Source organism: Atta colombica, unplaced genomic scaffold (genome assembly GCF_001594045.1).
Source record: "Atta colombica isolate Treedump-2 unplaced genomic scaffold, Acol1.0 scaffold12, whole genome shotgun sequence".
NCBI classification, from domain to species: Eukaryota; Metazoa; Arthropoda; class Insecta; order Hymenoptera; family Formicidae; genus Atta; species Atta colombica.
In genome coordinates this window covers 5,402,918-5,419,875 of record NW_017259206.1, presented here as the reverse complement: position 1 = coordinate 5,419,875, position 16,958 = coordinate 5,402,918, and the positions used below count along the sequence as shown (strand labels likewise).

The window sequence follows — 16,958 nt, the reverse complement described above, 5'->3', positions numbered from 1 at the left end:
AGAGATCCTATAATAATATAATTTCCATAATATTTACATTATTATGATATTATATAATTATCAGAATAATAATTATAACATTATAATTAGATATTCCATTATATAAAAAATGTCATTAAATATTACATATTTCTTTTTTTTGAGAGGACAAAAAAAAGCAAAAAGTCCAAAAGATCAGCTACAAACAACAAATTTAAAAAATTGCGTGTCGAGGCCGTCTCTCGCCTACGCACGCACGCGATTGGCCGCAAATCACACGCACTAGTACGAGTCGTACTATGTGCGAGTCCGACTGACTAACAACTTGTCTCATTGTAATTGATTATAGTTAGTCAATTCCTTTGCACGGCGAGCGACACCGATCCGATCGATCGACGTCGCCGTTGTCAATCGTGCGCCCCGCCGTTGTCCGCTCGCGTCGTCGCCGTTTCTCCCGTCGTCCGACGTTCATAGGAAGACTGATCGAAGAATGAGACGCAACTAACCTCGAAAGCGACGTTCGTGACGTGCCTGTCTCTTCCGTCGCCCGGTCACGCGAGTGAGTCAGGGATGATCTAGGTTATCCAGGAAGAATTCTAGAAGTGTTTCCTGGATAGAAATATTCGAGAGGGATTCGCATAAGGATATTCGAGAAAGGAAGAAAAGGAAGACAGTGGAGAGAAGAGGATCTTTCCTCCCCTCTTCCCCGAGGAACTGTCCTCGTCAATGGTCGATCGAGGAACATTCACGACGTCGAGTGACTAATAGTCGCGTGCGGATGAGAGACTCGCGATTGACTTCGTATCTAGTACCCTCGATACGAGTACGTATCCTCCGAGATCTAGTATCCTCGATACGAGTACGTATCATCCACGTCCCTTCCGCGAAATCACGCTGCTCCTCGCGACGTCGTCATCGGTTATCTACGATCAAAATCGAGCGAGCCCGTTGATCTGGTTCTGCACGCTAACGCACGCATCTCATTCGCATACGATTCGTACATATCATCGATTTTCCTCGTCTCCGAGCAAAAATCGTCAACACGAAACTCGAATTCGTCTCGTGGAGTAAACGACCGTTCCCATTGACATTAGGTGTTTTCTCCGCGCTCTTCGTCGACGAGATCGAAGATCTCTCTTTCTCTTCCTCTCCGCCGCATGGATTACAGAGGCAGCTGCGTGGAGATCCACTTACAAATCGTAGATTGGAACAAATTGGCTTTGTCGAATTTTGGAGCAATTTCTTGGGAGATTATTATGTGTTAAGCGCGATTTGTGGAATCATTTAGTACTCTACCGGCCGCGCACATCATGTTTGTTTACTTTTGTTTAAATTGGGCGTGTATTGTAAATCACTTCGTTTAGAATACGGGTATCCCATGTGTCTATTGTAGGATCAATATCTAAGAGTTTGTTAGAGATCTATTCCGTGAATATATTTGAGCAACAGAATGTAATTTTGAAATTAACAAGAAGGAATATAATAATATTTATTTTTTCCAGAGCAGCCTGGCTGCATTTTTTAAGATGTACTTCTGCCTGCATTGGATATCACTCTTTATAATATCAGCAAAGTAAACCTAACAATCGTAGAATGAATCATTTGAACGAGGGGAAATACTGAATTTGATGAAAAGGTGGATGTTTAGACCGATTTCAAAATGCGTCAATGCTGTTTAAACCACCAAATCCTGTTATGGCTTATCTTCCTGATTTTCTTCGCTGCATACAGCAGTGCGGATATTCTAGTGTTTTCTACAATTGGAAGACAAATCGAAGAGGAGTTTCGCGATATGCCTGCCAAGTTTGGAGGCATAATATCTCCGGAAGGCATTAAGGTATGTTTTTGAATTTGTTTTATAATAAATTATATATACATAATTTCTTATAGCAGGGTGTTCAGTTTTTTTAATTTCTTGAATCCTAGAATTATTCTAGAATTTAATGTATATGTTTAAGTAAAACTTTCCTGGAATTTCAGGACTCTTGAATTTTTATTATTCTTTATGATATTTATGATGGGATGATTACAAATGAAAAAGTTGCAAGTAACTTTGAGATTATGAAATCTAAATTTAATGAAGTGTCAATAAATTAATAATTTTAATAACAAGATGATGCTTGGACATTAATGAAAAGAAATTGTGTTTGGGTGCAAGCCCTTCCTTAAAGATTCAATAGGACAAGTTACTAATAGAAAACTTGAATTTAATATTTGCATATAATAGAATATAATAGAATATAATAGAAAAATTATCTATTAAATGTTTATTTGATATTAATTATAAATATAAAGTAAATAATATTGTTTCAAATTTATTTGTGTTTTAATTCATTTGTCATATAGAATCTTAACTTGAATACATATAATATTGAATAATAAAATCAATAAAATCGCGAATCAATAAAACTTAATTAAATAATGAAAATTAATTGACCTAGAAAAAGAAAAATTTTTATCTAGAATTATCCTCGGATTAATTAATCATATATCACCGGACACTTGTATAATAAATAACGCGTGTGTGTGTGTGTGTGTGTGTGTGTGTGTGTGTGTGTGTGTGTGTTTGTATGTACATATCGCTTATTTGCTACAACGATGTAGATAAAAAACAAAGTATTTTTCAGAAAATAAGTTTAAATAAATCTGTTTTGTGTTAGTTGAAGTATAACACTTTCTAGTATACACTTTCTGTATTTAAAGTGAAATAGGTTTGATATTTGGCAAAAATGGAAAAGAAAGTTCTAGCGCAGTCTAGTGCAGCAATAAAAAAAATAAAGCTGTTCGGAATCATTAAAATTTTAATTTTGAAATAATTGATGTAATAAGAATTATATATAGAAAGAAAAATTATATATAGAAAGAAAATAAAATGTATATTTATACATTTTGTTTCTTTACCTTTCTGTTTTTTTTACAAGTAACTAAAAAGTCATAGTTATGCTATTATTGTAATAAATGAATGATATATATTTTGTATCTCTTCAATTTTGTTATATAATTTTACTAGGGCATGGTGGTTTATGCCGATCCTCCTACTGCGTGCCATAAGATACAGGCTCCGCCAAACAATAATACCACTGGTAATTGGATAGCGTTAATACGACGTTATAATTGTAGCTTTGAAATTAAAGTTCGAATGGCACAGGAAGCTGGGTATGATGCTGCTATTATTCACAATGTAAACAGCAATGAACTAGGTAAACTAGCTATTAATGACACATAGAAGCACACATAAAATGTTGTCTATTTCAATGAATATGTGGCAAAGAGATGATTATCTTATTTCAGAACCGATGTCAGCAAAGGATTCCGTAGGAATTTTGATACCATCTGTGTTTGTTGGTGAAATTACGGGACTTGTTATCAAAGACAATTATTTATACAATCAGGGTTATTTTGTAGTAATTAATGATGATCTGCCATTCAATATTAACACCCATTTGCTCTTGCCTTTCGCTATTGTTGTTGGAATATGTTTCTTAATTATAGTTATTTTTATGGTAAGTCGTAAATGCAATGATAAAATACCATCGTATGTATAATATTTTATTGACTTTAATATCATATGTACTGTAGATTGTCAGATGCATAAAGGATAGAAGGCGACAACGGAGGCACAGGCTGCCTAATTCTAGTTTAAAAAAGATTCCTATACACAAGTATACAAAGGGTGATCCGTATGAGACATGTGCCATTTGTTTGGACGATTATGTAGAAGGAGAGAAATTACGAGTTTTACCATGTGCACATGGTACATTTCTCTAACAAATTACTCTATGTTTACAATGATATTTTATTCTTTAAACTAGAATTTTCTTCAGATATCTTAAATATTAAACTGCTACTATTCTATTTGTTCATTAATTTCAGCTTATCATTCAAAATGCATTGACCCTTGGTTGACAAAAAATCGAAGAGTTTGTCCTGTTTGCAAAAGGAAGGTTTTTGCAGCTGACGAGCAAGTTGTGACCGATGAGAGTGACTCGGACGATGATACAGCACCTCTTATTCGTGACGGCCATCAAGGTATGAGATTTATTATTATTTTCTTTTACGATCAATAAATAATATGGATTTGCTGCGAAACTCAAAGAAATGTTTTTTTAGGTACACAAGGAGGAACGTTCACACGACAAAGGGAAAATCCTTTTAACAGAGCTAGGAGATTACAAGCTAGACACGACAGTAATAATTCTAGTGATAATAGCTCCGATTCTGAGCAGTCTTATGTTACTACCGAGGATGGCGTTAGTACTAGTGCCGGTGAACCATCTAATGTCACCGTTTTTCTGGTATCTGATACTCATAGTATAAACGGTAAGACTAATTACTATCTTGCATATAATATGTTGTTATGAAAAATGTTTACAATGTATTTTGTTCGATTTATAGGCGAATCACAGGAGTTGGAACGTTCGACTAGTAGTACTGATCCTCATACGGTGAGTTTATACGCGGACGCTCAATCATTTTCAACACCTATTCAAATCGCACCGACACGACGCGGGATCATGGTAAATTCCGTGATGTCGAATTCTGACTATTATGTAGAAACCTTAAATAATACGTCGGTGACGGCCAGTAATTCCAACAAAAACGATGTTATTACGTAATGGCCTGACACAGCGACTATCATTATACATTATGAGTTGTTTGTATCTTGTGAAAATTTCTTTTTTTCGCAAAGGATATGTTAATACTATGGTGCGCATGGCATAAAGCGACGTTCGAAGATGAATATATATATATATAAATAATCTGAAATTAGATAGTATTTTTAATACATATATAAAAATTATTATTATTTTTTTTTTAATAATATTTCGACTTTGCTTTATGGCAAATATTCTTTCGCACTAATTTGTCTAACATGTATTTAATGAATTACGCATAATATTATCATTTTCTTTCTTTTGCAATGAGTATCACATGTAGTAACGTATTGTGCAAAGAGATTAATCATTTTTAGTATTTTATATGTGATTGAAAACATCTTTTGAGAGATATTTTAAATTTGATTCGTATGAAACAAAAACTCATGTATAATGAAATGTATATACTAATGTATAATTATTCGATCTGTTTTTCTTTTATTTTCAAGAACTATGCATTATTGTTTGATTCCTTGACGTCTAATCCTTACTTGAAACTATCAGTTGAATATATACATATTTAGATAAGACTACAAATTTTCTAATTCCATTTAACAAAATATTATTTTGTGTATTAGCTTAGAAATTTTATGTGGCCTAATTTAATTTTCGAATTTGATTAAATTTAATCGGAATTACATATTCCGTTCAGTTGTCAAAATTTAAATTAATGTATTATATATACATATATGCTTAGATAAGTTTACTAAGTTTAATGATGATTTAATGGTAAATGATCAGTGCTGGTGATATTATAAAATGACGAACATAGCTTTGCCGTCATCGGGTTTGTACATATAAATATTACCTACTAATATTACAGTCAAGAGACCAAAAATGCGCAGACTCCTTTCAATGCAGGACATAGGATACTGTGAACTGTCAACTTTAGATACTAAGTTGATGAAATTGAATCTTTAACCGCGTTAAGTTTTATGAAAAATATATTGTTATCCAGATATATTATGTGAACTAACTGTACTGTTTTATATAAAAGGTAGATTAGTACTTATATATGAAGTGGGCTGTATATAATAAGACCTGTCAAGAATTACATGTAAATTTCGCTACTGTCAAATAATGTATTTACTTCATTTTTCATCGATATAAACACTTGAAATTATGTGGCTCTATAATAAGGAACAGTCATATTCAATTTAAATCAAATATAGAAGGACATCAGTATAACGGTAACATATATGAATGATTTTATTCTTTTATGTCAAGATTGTAATTGATAGCAATGATCTCGCAATGAAGCATCATTGCGAGAACTTATCAGAAACAATATTCTATTGTTCATTATAACATAGTTACATACGCAATTTAATTTCAGAATTAATAGAAATAATGTTGTTTAAATACAGCTCAACTATGAATGAAGAAAATGTGGCAAATATAAAAAAATTATAAATAATAACAGGAAGATATTATTATGTACGAAGAATATGTCTGAAAGATATTTTCAATTTTTTTAAATAATCATCAAATCGGAATAAAAAAGTATTTACTATTATTGTTTAATATTATGTACATGTAATATAATAAAAATGTATTTATATTTTTTTGTATTATGTAACTTATCTTAGTCTTAAGATACAGAAGATATTTGCAACTATACTTGCTTTGCTACTAACTTGCTGATAATCGATAAGATGCGATATGTCAGATGACAGAATGTATAGAGCCAAGTTCAAGAAAAATTTATAAATCGAGAGCTATAAATTAAAAGATAGATGAAGGTTTGAATCGATATATTACAATATCTATAAAAACAACGATCAAATTAGAGAAAATTTATCGAGTTTTTGAAATCGAAATTGTCTAAATAAAGCCTCAAGAAATTACGAGTAAATATAAAAATTTAACAACATCTATAAACCAAATATTCTAAATACAGACAGTTTTCTTAAAAATCAAACAATGTATTGAAAATAAGAATTTTCGAGATTTAAACGAAGAATTGAAACATTGAAAAAGAAGTTGCAACAGCCGATCGAATTCCAGGATTATTTCTTATCTAAAATCGAATTTATCGTCACGAAGATCGTAGGCGCTTGCAAATGGCAAAGTCGGTCGGGCTTTCAAGATGGTGCACCGACCTCGGAGGAATCGGAGGATGACGATACCGCCGGCTATATGTCAAGAAAGGCGATTTAATAGTGAGCTAACACTTTGCAGCCGCAAGGATGACGAGTGGTTGCACGTGATGGCACAATGCCGCTCGAAGTTTGCGTCTTCACTTTATACCTTGCTTCGAGACGTATACACACGCAACGGCAAGAGGCGAATGTTGTTTTACCAATTCTGTCATTCTAGACCACTTGTCATCCCCGGCCGGCGGAGAGAGCTATCCTCTCTACATTCGCTATCGCAGCAACCTCGATGGCGACTCTCCAACTATCTCTTATCGTACCAGCTATACAATTTGGTGCCACATCCATACAAATGGGGGCATTATAATCCGTCCGTTTTTTTCCTTCAGAATGATTAAAAAAAAAATCTCTAAAAATCTACTTTCAACTTTCTACTTCTAGGATAAATATTGGCACTTTATTTTAATATTATAAAATAATAAAATGTAGTATAATTTATAATTACCGAAAAACTCAAAGAAACTTGCACAAATAGGAATCGCTCGGTCACTAGTGACCCCCTCTTGTAAAGACTATTCTTAACACCTCCACCCTTACAGAAATCTAATTTAATATTAAAACTATTTTGAGTTAAAATACTAAACAATATTAATACTCTAAATAAGCAATTAATCACCATCTTCCAGTATTAAATTTTTGTAAGGCCAACGTCCTCCCTTTTTTCTTTTCTTCCTACAATTTACTTCAGACAACACAGTCTAAAATTGGGACGTAAGATCTTCCAAAAATGTCTTTTAGACGATTTTAAGACGCCTTTTATAAAATTATCTTTAAGACATCTTTTAGACGTTTTTAAAAGTCTTATATCTCGTTTTTAAACATGATTGTTATGTATAAGCACATAATTATGATCTGCGATCAAAATCATGATTTATTGATTTATCCTTATCGAAAAACATAAACTCGTAGATTTTTGGATCATGATTGATATGTTAAAAGAAACGTATATTTCGAGAGTCTAGAACTGGTTTTCCAGGATAACATATGAATTGCATAAATTATGTAAAGAATCAAGCCATGAGTGGCGTGCCGAAAAGCGTTACGAGGAAACGCGGTGCTAGGGGGTAGCCTTGGGGATTACTTTGTGGATGGACCAAGCAACGACGTGACGGACAAGTCGTCCGCGTTACTACACTAACGCGGAGCTACAGCTGATCACATATTATCGATTCGCGAAAATTTCTCTTCACTCACGGTCATGCGCAACCCCCGTTTCCACCTTGAGACTAAGGGAGAGTACGGATCGCGCACGCAACGTGACTATCGATGGGGTGCGCCGCGTGTGCCTATAGATATTACGGATACACGCGTGCATATGCATGGGAAAATAAGCATCCGATATTGGTAGATGTTCAGACTTTTATTTTACATTCTTATAGTAACACATCATTTTATACAAATTCGAATTGTCTTCCTCTTCAACTTTGTTGACTTCAACTTCTATCTCTACGTTGATTTTGTCAGTCTGGGGATAGCAACACCTTTCCGCCAAATAGTTCAAGTCAAAGTTTTAAGTGCGTTAACGCCAAAACACACTCGGAGATGAACAAAGTTATTCACCGATAATTTCAACTGGGATTTAAAGATTTCTTCGCGATCTTGTTATGAATAATTTATGATTTAGGTAAGTTAGCATAAAACGTGTTTTGTACTTCTCGAAAATTTATAAATATGATAATAATGATATTACAATTTTTAAAGATGTAGTGTTGGAGGAAAATATATTCATTTGATTATTTAATTATTCGAATTATGACGATGTTCATTAATAAATATTATTCGAAGTACATTCAATGCTGATTTGGTAAACAGTTTAGCGTAGAAAAGATTTTCTTTGATGCATATTTGCTATCGATTTAGTATTTATTTTTATCCGGCAAAGCCGTTCTCTGCGGAGGATTCCAAGAATGAAAAAGTTGCCGTAAAGCCTTTAGTTCATTTACCGTTTAATAGCGTTTTTATAGTACATTTTTGTGCTACTGTAATTAAAATTTTAATCTAATAGTTAACAGAGCAGTTAATACTCTTTGAGATTATTCGTTCTTGATCATAAAACATGATTTCATTAAAGTCACATTCATTAATTATATTGCAGATCCATCGCAAGCTAATTATTGCAACATCTTGTTCATCATGAATTTAAATAATCCTCTAAATATTTTCTCTAGTATCTTAAAAAATTGCATAAAGTCATTTACATTTAATATTAATATATTTAATATATTTAATTCAGTAAAGTATTATACATAAACGAGTGGAATTTTTAATATTTTCAAAATTTTTAACGAGAATTTTTCCACTCAATCAATCAATAAATTAACGTTGATTAAAAATTGTATATATCTGAAAAATGATTACATTATTATTACAGGAATTAATAAAGATTAAAGAAAATAGAATATAATACTATAAACATCCTCAGAATTTAATTTGTATACTATTAGCTGCAACATTTCATTTCTTCTTTCATTTTCCTCTCCTTTCTTTCTTTCAACTAGTCTGTTATATTCAAATAGCTGGATAGAACAGCTATTCTTGCAGAATTTTTTACCTTTTTATATAGACTACATTTTTACCGGATATCAGTTGCAACTAAATGTATTTTAACCAAACTCGGCCTAGATTTTTATAATTAAATTGAATTACACTTTCAATTTTAACTAAAATTTCGTCCGATAAAAATGGATCAACGAAGATCATCCTTGCCGATCATAATCGGTAGTCTTCTTTTTTCCTTTAAAAAAGCCTCTGCTTTATTTCTTACTTCTTCATTGTTTATAATTTTTCATATGATTTACTTTATATCAAAATTTAATAAAATATGAAGTACAATTTGATTACTTATACAATCATAATATTTTACGTAAAATTTAATAATTATAAATCAGAACTTTAATGGACTCCTCAGGATAAAAATCCATAAACAAAAAATAAATACTACGAAAATTATTTCCATCAGATATTTTACCAGAGTTGCTATTAGAGAAATCATAAATAAACTGAAATTTTCATCAACAAAAAAATACAATATACAGTCTCAATTTGAAGTTTAAAGAAAAATCTTCAATAAAAATAGGTCAACCCTATAAAGACCCTTCCCATCCCTGATTTCAATCCTCTATTTGCATGCACGAAAAAAATGTTTTGCCGAAATATCTAGATGCAATAGCTAAATGCAACTTTCAGAATAATTTTGTTGGGCCAAAATGATTATGTAAAATGTTTAAGCATAATGAGTAATGCTGCAAAAAGTTTTGACATTCTAAACTTGAGAATTCTACGTAAATATTTTGATAATACAACACAATTATTTTCATATTTGTATTTAGCTTTAAATTAAATTTTTAAACTTCTGCGAAATTGTTCTTTCTGTGTGCCAAAAAAAGTTTAAAAGGAAAAACCTCATGCTGTGCATTAAAAATTGATCAATCGGAAGAAATAATTTTACTAATCGCCCAATCAAAAAATGCTTCGAAACATTTGTAGCATCAAGTGGATCGCACCCTAAGTAGTACATTGCTTATGATCTGAGGAGGGCTTATATCAAAAGCCAAAAACATGTAATCAATTTATAATTAACTTTAATTAAATGTATTTTATTTTTTGATATAAGAAAATTTTATTTGCGAAACAATTACCACGCCTGACTCCTATATGGCATTGTTATTTCGTTGCTTTTTTTATAACTCGTGTATGAGCGTTCAAAGTGTTATCGAGAATTATATTCAAGCGAGAGAGAAATTTTATACTAACTAAAAATAATAATTGTTCATAATTCTCGCGAACATAAATTCTGTTCTCTATCGCGTTTCGATTCAAAATGAATAAACTATATATAAAATATTTGTTTCGTGAAACACGATTGTCATCTCGATCCATTTATGAATAGCTAACAATCGGGTGAACTAGTAATCGTACTGCGAACAATTGTAAATACAACGTTTCATATTTTGTGCTTGTCGCAATTATGTTCCAAAAAGAAATATGATGGATATCCGGAGCGATACGCATTGCTACCTGCTCGCACGAATTTTGGCGAACGAATGGCTGTGCATTAATAGGCGTAAATAAACTAAAAGCGCCGCCAGTCCGCCTGCTGCGTCAAAACAAACCCTCAAAGCTACGCATCGGTCTGGCTATCGTAAAATATTAACGTATATTACAAAATAAGTAAGTTGCAAATAATTTAGTCGTGATTTTTAATATTTTTCAACAAATATTTATCACACGTTTTCCGCTTTATTCTGTAGATTCATTATATTGTATAATTTATCGATATTTTAAATATTTGGATATGAGTAGTAAACTAAAAAGTTTAATTAATTACAATGCATTGATATTGAAATTAATTAAATAATTATATTATATGTCATATTATATCCTATTAATTTTATTTTCTGAAAATTTTGTCTCTACTTAAAGTATTTGACTTAAAGAAAGACATTACTTTTACTAAATTTAAAACTTTTATTAATAAATCCGGATATTAATTTGAAATTAAAATTAGTAATAATTTTTATATTTTTGTATAAATTTCGTTATGATGCTTCAAATTTCCATTCTTCAAATAATAAAAAACAGTTTTGCATAAACTTTATTTCTCGCTTTATTTCGTTTTCGTATTTACATTTTTAGCGAGAATCTGTGAAACGCAACTGAAAAGATGAAAAATTATGTAAAAGAGTTAAACATCGCTTTTTTTTAAATATATAGATGTAGAAAATATTTTATCTTTTTATTTAATTATTTCCTATAAAAAAAATATGGTATATTTCAACAGTTTGTGTCACTTATAATTACTAATCAATTAGCAACATTAAGGTGTGTCAGTGATTCGATCGATCAATAATGTCTCGATAATTAATTATTAGCTCTATTCTGTAAGTTTTATGTGTGTGCTTTTTTGTGTACATAATGAATCGATGGATAATTATTACACATATATTCTAGGGTTAAACATTTATAATAATTTATCATAAGGATAAATTATCTATTCACGTTTTTAAGAGATCTATGAAATGTGATATGTAATCATGATATTTATAAATTAATTACTTCATCTTAAATTAATAGAGAAAGAAATCATCAATATGAGGCTACCATTAAATCTGATGTTTTTCAAGTCTCGAATTTCTTTAGTACATACTCACGAAACATGATTGAGATTAAATTAATTGTCATAATATAATAATCTCTCGCGATACTTTATTAGACATTCATGATCGTCTAGAAAGATCTATGGCGCTCTTTCATTACATAAATTTGACGATTCAAAAAGAAATTCAGATGTCGACAATATTTATATCAATTTCGAGCAAATACAACACAAGTCAATTCAATGAATTTAACTAATTCAGTAACTAATTAAACCGAGTGAATTGTCCGTAAAGATATCGAGACATGTTCGCAATATAATTCAAGCGCGTAAATTCCGCGATACAATTAAACAGTCGACACATCATTTGCATTCATAGGTGTATCTAAAGAAAGAGTTTCGAATTCAATCCCCCAAAATTTTTTATTCAATTTTGCATTTTTAATTATAAAAAAATACAACTTTATTACTTTTTTACTTTACAACTTTTTTACTGAGTAAATTTTTTGTTATCGTGTAAAATATTTTTTTTTTTTTCTGTTATGATGTGAATAATTTCGTATTCTGAACGTATTCTGAAACTTTCGTTAGAGCTTTGACAATATCCGATATATAAGGAAAATTTTTGTAAGATTTTTATACCGAATCTACAAAATACAGTAAAATAAATAAGTACACTATTTATAATTATATATAAATTTTATTTTTAATAACTATATTTTGCCTGTATTCTTTCAGGAAAAAAATAAAGTTACAATTTATAAACCTAATATTGTATTTTTCCCATTTAAAATCAGGAACGAGAAGATATTCTAAGTTTCAAATATCGAAAAAAGCAATTCATTAAATAACATAAAAAATTATTTTTATATAATAATAGAATTGATCAAACTTCTTCCCTTCTCCTCCATGAAAAAATCTTGTACATGCCTATGATTGCATTTCGTTAATTAAGTCACTTAATCTGTACATTCTGTCATGTAAATTGCGATCCATCGATTCCCGTATTGCTCTGCACCCTTGATGCAAAAGCGATGATCAAATTATTTCCAAATTAACGAAGAATTCAAAGCACTACGCCGAACGCATTCAAGTTTAATTATCCTTCCAGAAATAATCGTTGATCGTTATGTAAATCACGAAACGTTAATCTATTATGTATTTCGATTTCTTCGCTCTAATCTTTATACAACTTGATCGTAAATATAAAATATCTCCATAAATTTTGACGCGTAAACGTTTTACGTTTTTTTATATAATCTGTGTTATCTCAAGAATGAAAAAACAATTTTATTGAAAATATTTATTCTTACAATAATTTTAATATTTTGTTAGTTTTTTTTTTGGCTCTTATTATTTGACTTTTTTGAGAAAGTACATTAAATTTATATATTTATGTACTTTATATATTTATGTTTAATCCTTCGTGGTCTAGGATTTAAAGAATTTTCGATTTTGAATTATTGTATGTTAAAATTTGGACATATATAAAAAAAATGAAAAATATTTTGGATTATATCGTTGTAAAATCGTTTTCTTGAAAGAGTGTATCATGCACAAATGTTTACTGTACGCAAGTAATAATTATTTCAAGTATTTACAGTTTACAGTATATCCAGAAATCTATCATAAATTCATCACAAGCATCAAATTTATTTAAAATATATTCTGAATCCTAGTAAGTTTAATACTTCAATCAAGATTATTAAATTAAAACAAATTCAATTTATTATATAAAGTCGCTTCTTCCATCAATTTTATAATATTCTTCAAAAGAAAATAAATTTTGTTTTGAATAAATAATAATGAATTTTTTTTAAATTTGTAATAAGAATATTTAAAAGTTTTTACCAAGAAATTTTTTATTAAGGATAATTACTACTTAAAAAGAAGAAAATAAATTGCGTAATCGCATTTCTTAGTAACAGAGTGATATTTTTCCTTGTGCAAAATTTTTTCATACTTTTCAAAAATCCTTTAAAAAACACAATCAAGCACCCCACTAAAAGCAGTGAAAAAGACGTTGGACCAGAAGAATTTAAGATTGTAGATAACCGTACAAGATATTCGTTTCGTAATGAACAGTGACTTCGACATATTTGTGAGTCGCGCAAATACCTAGCAAGAGTCAATCAGTCGCATGGACGGATAATTCGAATTGATAGAGAACGATATATCTCTTTTTGATACCTGATGTGGTCAGTGGTATCATCATAATACTTATCGTGACACATTTTGCGGTGTCATGTCATAACACTTCACATGGAATGGTCTGCTCGACTCGAGTGTTGGAACGACAATGAACGGCAATGATAGCGCGGCACCTTTTTGTAAATAAAGCGCGACGTAACCGTGGCGCGAGAGATGTACGTGTTCAAAAACAAATATTAATTACGGCATGCTAACTGTCTTGCCGCCAATAATACGAATGTAATACGTATAATGTGTCTTACAGAAATTATCGTAATGGAAATATGTCGAATATTTCTTATATTTCGATGAATAAACTATGTTATCGCACACTTTACTTTCAGCAAATTTTGTGACGCGTTATCTAAAAAACAATAATTTTATTCAATTGAGAGTATTTTTAAATGAAAATGTAACTTGTATTACAATTCAACGGATACACAATTTGATCGATACATGTATAAATGTGTAATAATAAATTTTGCACGGAAATTATTTATAAATATTTTTTTTTAATAAAACTTTAAATAGATTAAAGATTTCATTTTGAAAAAGAATTATTAAATTTTATTTTATAACTCTCTTACAAAAATTTAATATTGAAAGTAATTAATTACGTATTTTGAGTAGATTTTAAAAGCACTATTGTTCAGTGCTTTTGATAAATACACAAAATAAATAATTAATCACTATCTTTCAGTGTTAAATTGAATTTCTATAAAGAATGACAAATAAAATTTATACATTTTGATAAAAAATATATTTTTCTAAATTTATTATTATTATTATTATTATTATTATTATTATTATTATTGCTTTCTCTAATACTTATCTAAAAAAGTTTATCTAAAAAAATAAAATTGAGTAATTTTAATCAATAAAATCTTGTAATTTTAATTAAAAAATTTCGCGACTTCGTCTTGCTGTTTTCGTTTCTTTCAATTTATTATTAAAATCGTACGATTTCAATGCTCTCATAGTATAAAAAATTGAAAAGAAATAATTAAATTAGTTTCTGTAAATTCTTTTTTGATTAAAACGAAAATAAACTTTATTTCTCGAATAACTGTACATATGACATATTACGTTCATATCGAAAAAGATCAATTTAAAAAAAGCGAGTTTCTCTGCACATCTTTTGTATTGCATATAGACCAACATACAATACAAAAAGATTCGCCATGCAAAAATTGTGCAGCATTATTAGGGGAAAAATAACAAAGAAATAATATTATATATTTCTTTCTAGAGAGCGTATTATATAAAAATCTATTCTTAAATAACGAGTCAGCTATTTTATATAAGTTATATAAGCTATTTTATATAAAAATTGTGCTTTTGTAAATATATAGATCCAAAAATATAGATCCAGATTTCATTTAAGCAATATGAAATTACTTCCAGTTTAATTTTTTATCAATGATTCAAATATAATACGAACACATATATCTTTTAAGAACCGATTGAACTACGAGAATTAGAAACTATGTTTCAAGAAATTTTATTTAAACAAAAGATATGCAGAGAAACTCGCTTTTTTTAAATTGATCTTTTTCGATATGGACGTAATATGTCATACGGTTATTTGAGAAACAAAGTTTATTTTCGTTTTAATCAAAAAAGAATTTACAGAAACTAATTTAATTATTTCTTTTCAATTTTTTATACTATGAGAGCATTGAAATCGTACGATTTTAATAAATTGAGAGAAACGAAAACAGCAAGATGAAGTCGCGAAATTTTTAAATTAAAATTACATTTTATTGATTAAAATTACTCAATTTTATTTCAGTTAATATGATTACAATCTATTTTTTAAAGATTTATTTATTAAACTTCTTCTCCCCTCCCTGTATATACATCTCACAAATTTTGAAATTAGTTTCAATTAAGTACTTTACTTTACGAAATACTTTAAGAAATCACAGTGCGAATCTCAAATGTGCGAGATATAATATAAGTTATATAATGATATTAATAAAAAAAAAAATTCTTTCTTATTTCTTAATCTTTTTTATTTTTTCACATTTCTTAACATACGTAATATACATAAAAAAGAGATGAACAAAAAAAAATTAGCTAATTCACATATTACATATTTGTAAAAAAAATTGCATCGACATATGACAAGAGACTCATCACATATATCATTTTACGCGTGAAGTAACAAAAAAGTTATAAGCCTGAAAAAATTGTTAGAAGCTTACAAAGCGATTTATAAATAAAATTTCCATAATACTATTAATAATAGCAAAGAGAATATTTCTGCTATTTTGAGAATATTTTCTTTTTCATTTTAATATTATTATATTTCTTTTCCACATAACTATTTGTATTATAAAAAATATACAATATTATAAAAAGTGTACATCTAAATAATATATGGAAAATTAATTATTCTTATTCTACAGTTATATATACCTCTTTATCTTAAATTCTCTCAATTTCTCTTTCTTTTCTTTCCCTCTGCACTTTTTCTCTATGATTCTATAACGATCAAACATTGCGAAGAATTTCTTTATGGACCGAATGAACTTTAGCTTAATATCGGCGATGTTCTTTCACCGATAAACGTTATCGTGCGCTTATAGCTCGGTAAGAACATTCTCTCTCTTCGAGCGTTTCCTAGAATAAGAGGATAGTCTCTACTGTTCGAGAGCACCGCGAAGAATGGTGATACATCCATCGCTCCTCGTAATCGGAAGCCGAGACGAGACGAATGCGAAGTCAGCCCAGATCGTGCGCGGTCCGATCTCTCATGGGCTCTCTCTCTCTCTCTCTCTCTCTCTCTCTCTCTCTCTCTCTCTCTCTTCCTCCCTTTCTTTCTCACCCTCTCAGGTTCGACTCGGCCTCTCGACCTCGACGCCGATCGAAGTCGAAGCG

The 16,958-nt window shown here is 29.9% G+C and overlaps 1 protein-coding gene across 1 annotated transcript; it reads left to right on the top strand.

Moving 5' to 3' along the window:
- The first annotated feature begins 232 nt into the window (after nucleotides 1-232).
- On the top strand, nucleotides 233-5,060 carry LOC108694529 (E3 ubiquitin-protein ligase RNF13-like). Its single transcript, XM_018204100.1, has 8 exons — nucleotides 233-802; nucleotides 1,482-1,816; nucleotides 2,990-3,179; nucleotides 3,271-3,482; nucleotides 3,559-3,733; nucleotides 3,853-4,008; nucleotides 4,090-4,299; nucleotides 4,375-5,060. Exons 2-8 carry the CDS (start codon nucleotides 1,640-1,642, stop codon nucleotides 4,593-4,595), a joined length of 1,341 nt encoding a protein of 446 aa, XP_018059589.1. The 5' UTR covers nucleotides 233-802; nucleotides 1,482-1,639; the 3' UTR covers nucleotides 4,596-5,060.
- The last annotated feature ends 11,898 nt before the right edge of the window (nucleotides 5,061-16,958 follow it).

What these genes read in the sequence shown, in the direction of transcription:
- LOC108694529 (XM_018204100.1), top strand. Translation starts at nt 1,640, where the DNA reads ATGCGTCAATGCTGTTTAAACCACCAAATCCTGTTATGGCTTATCTTC. An exon ending in TATCTCCGGAAGGCATTAAG is followed by an intron (nt 1,817 to 2,989) that starts GTATGTTTTTGA and finishes TAATTTTACTAG; the next exon opens with GGCATGGTGGTTTATGCCGA. An exon ending in TGATACTCATAGTATAAACG is followed by an intron (nt 4,300 to 4,374) that starts GTAAGACTAATT and finishes TTCGATTTATAG; the next exon opens with GCGAATCACAGGAGTTGGAA.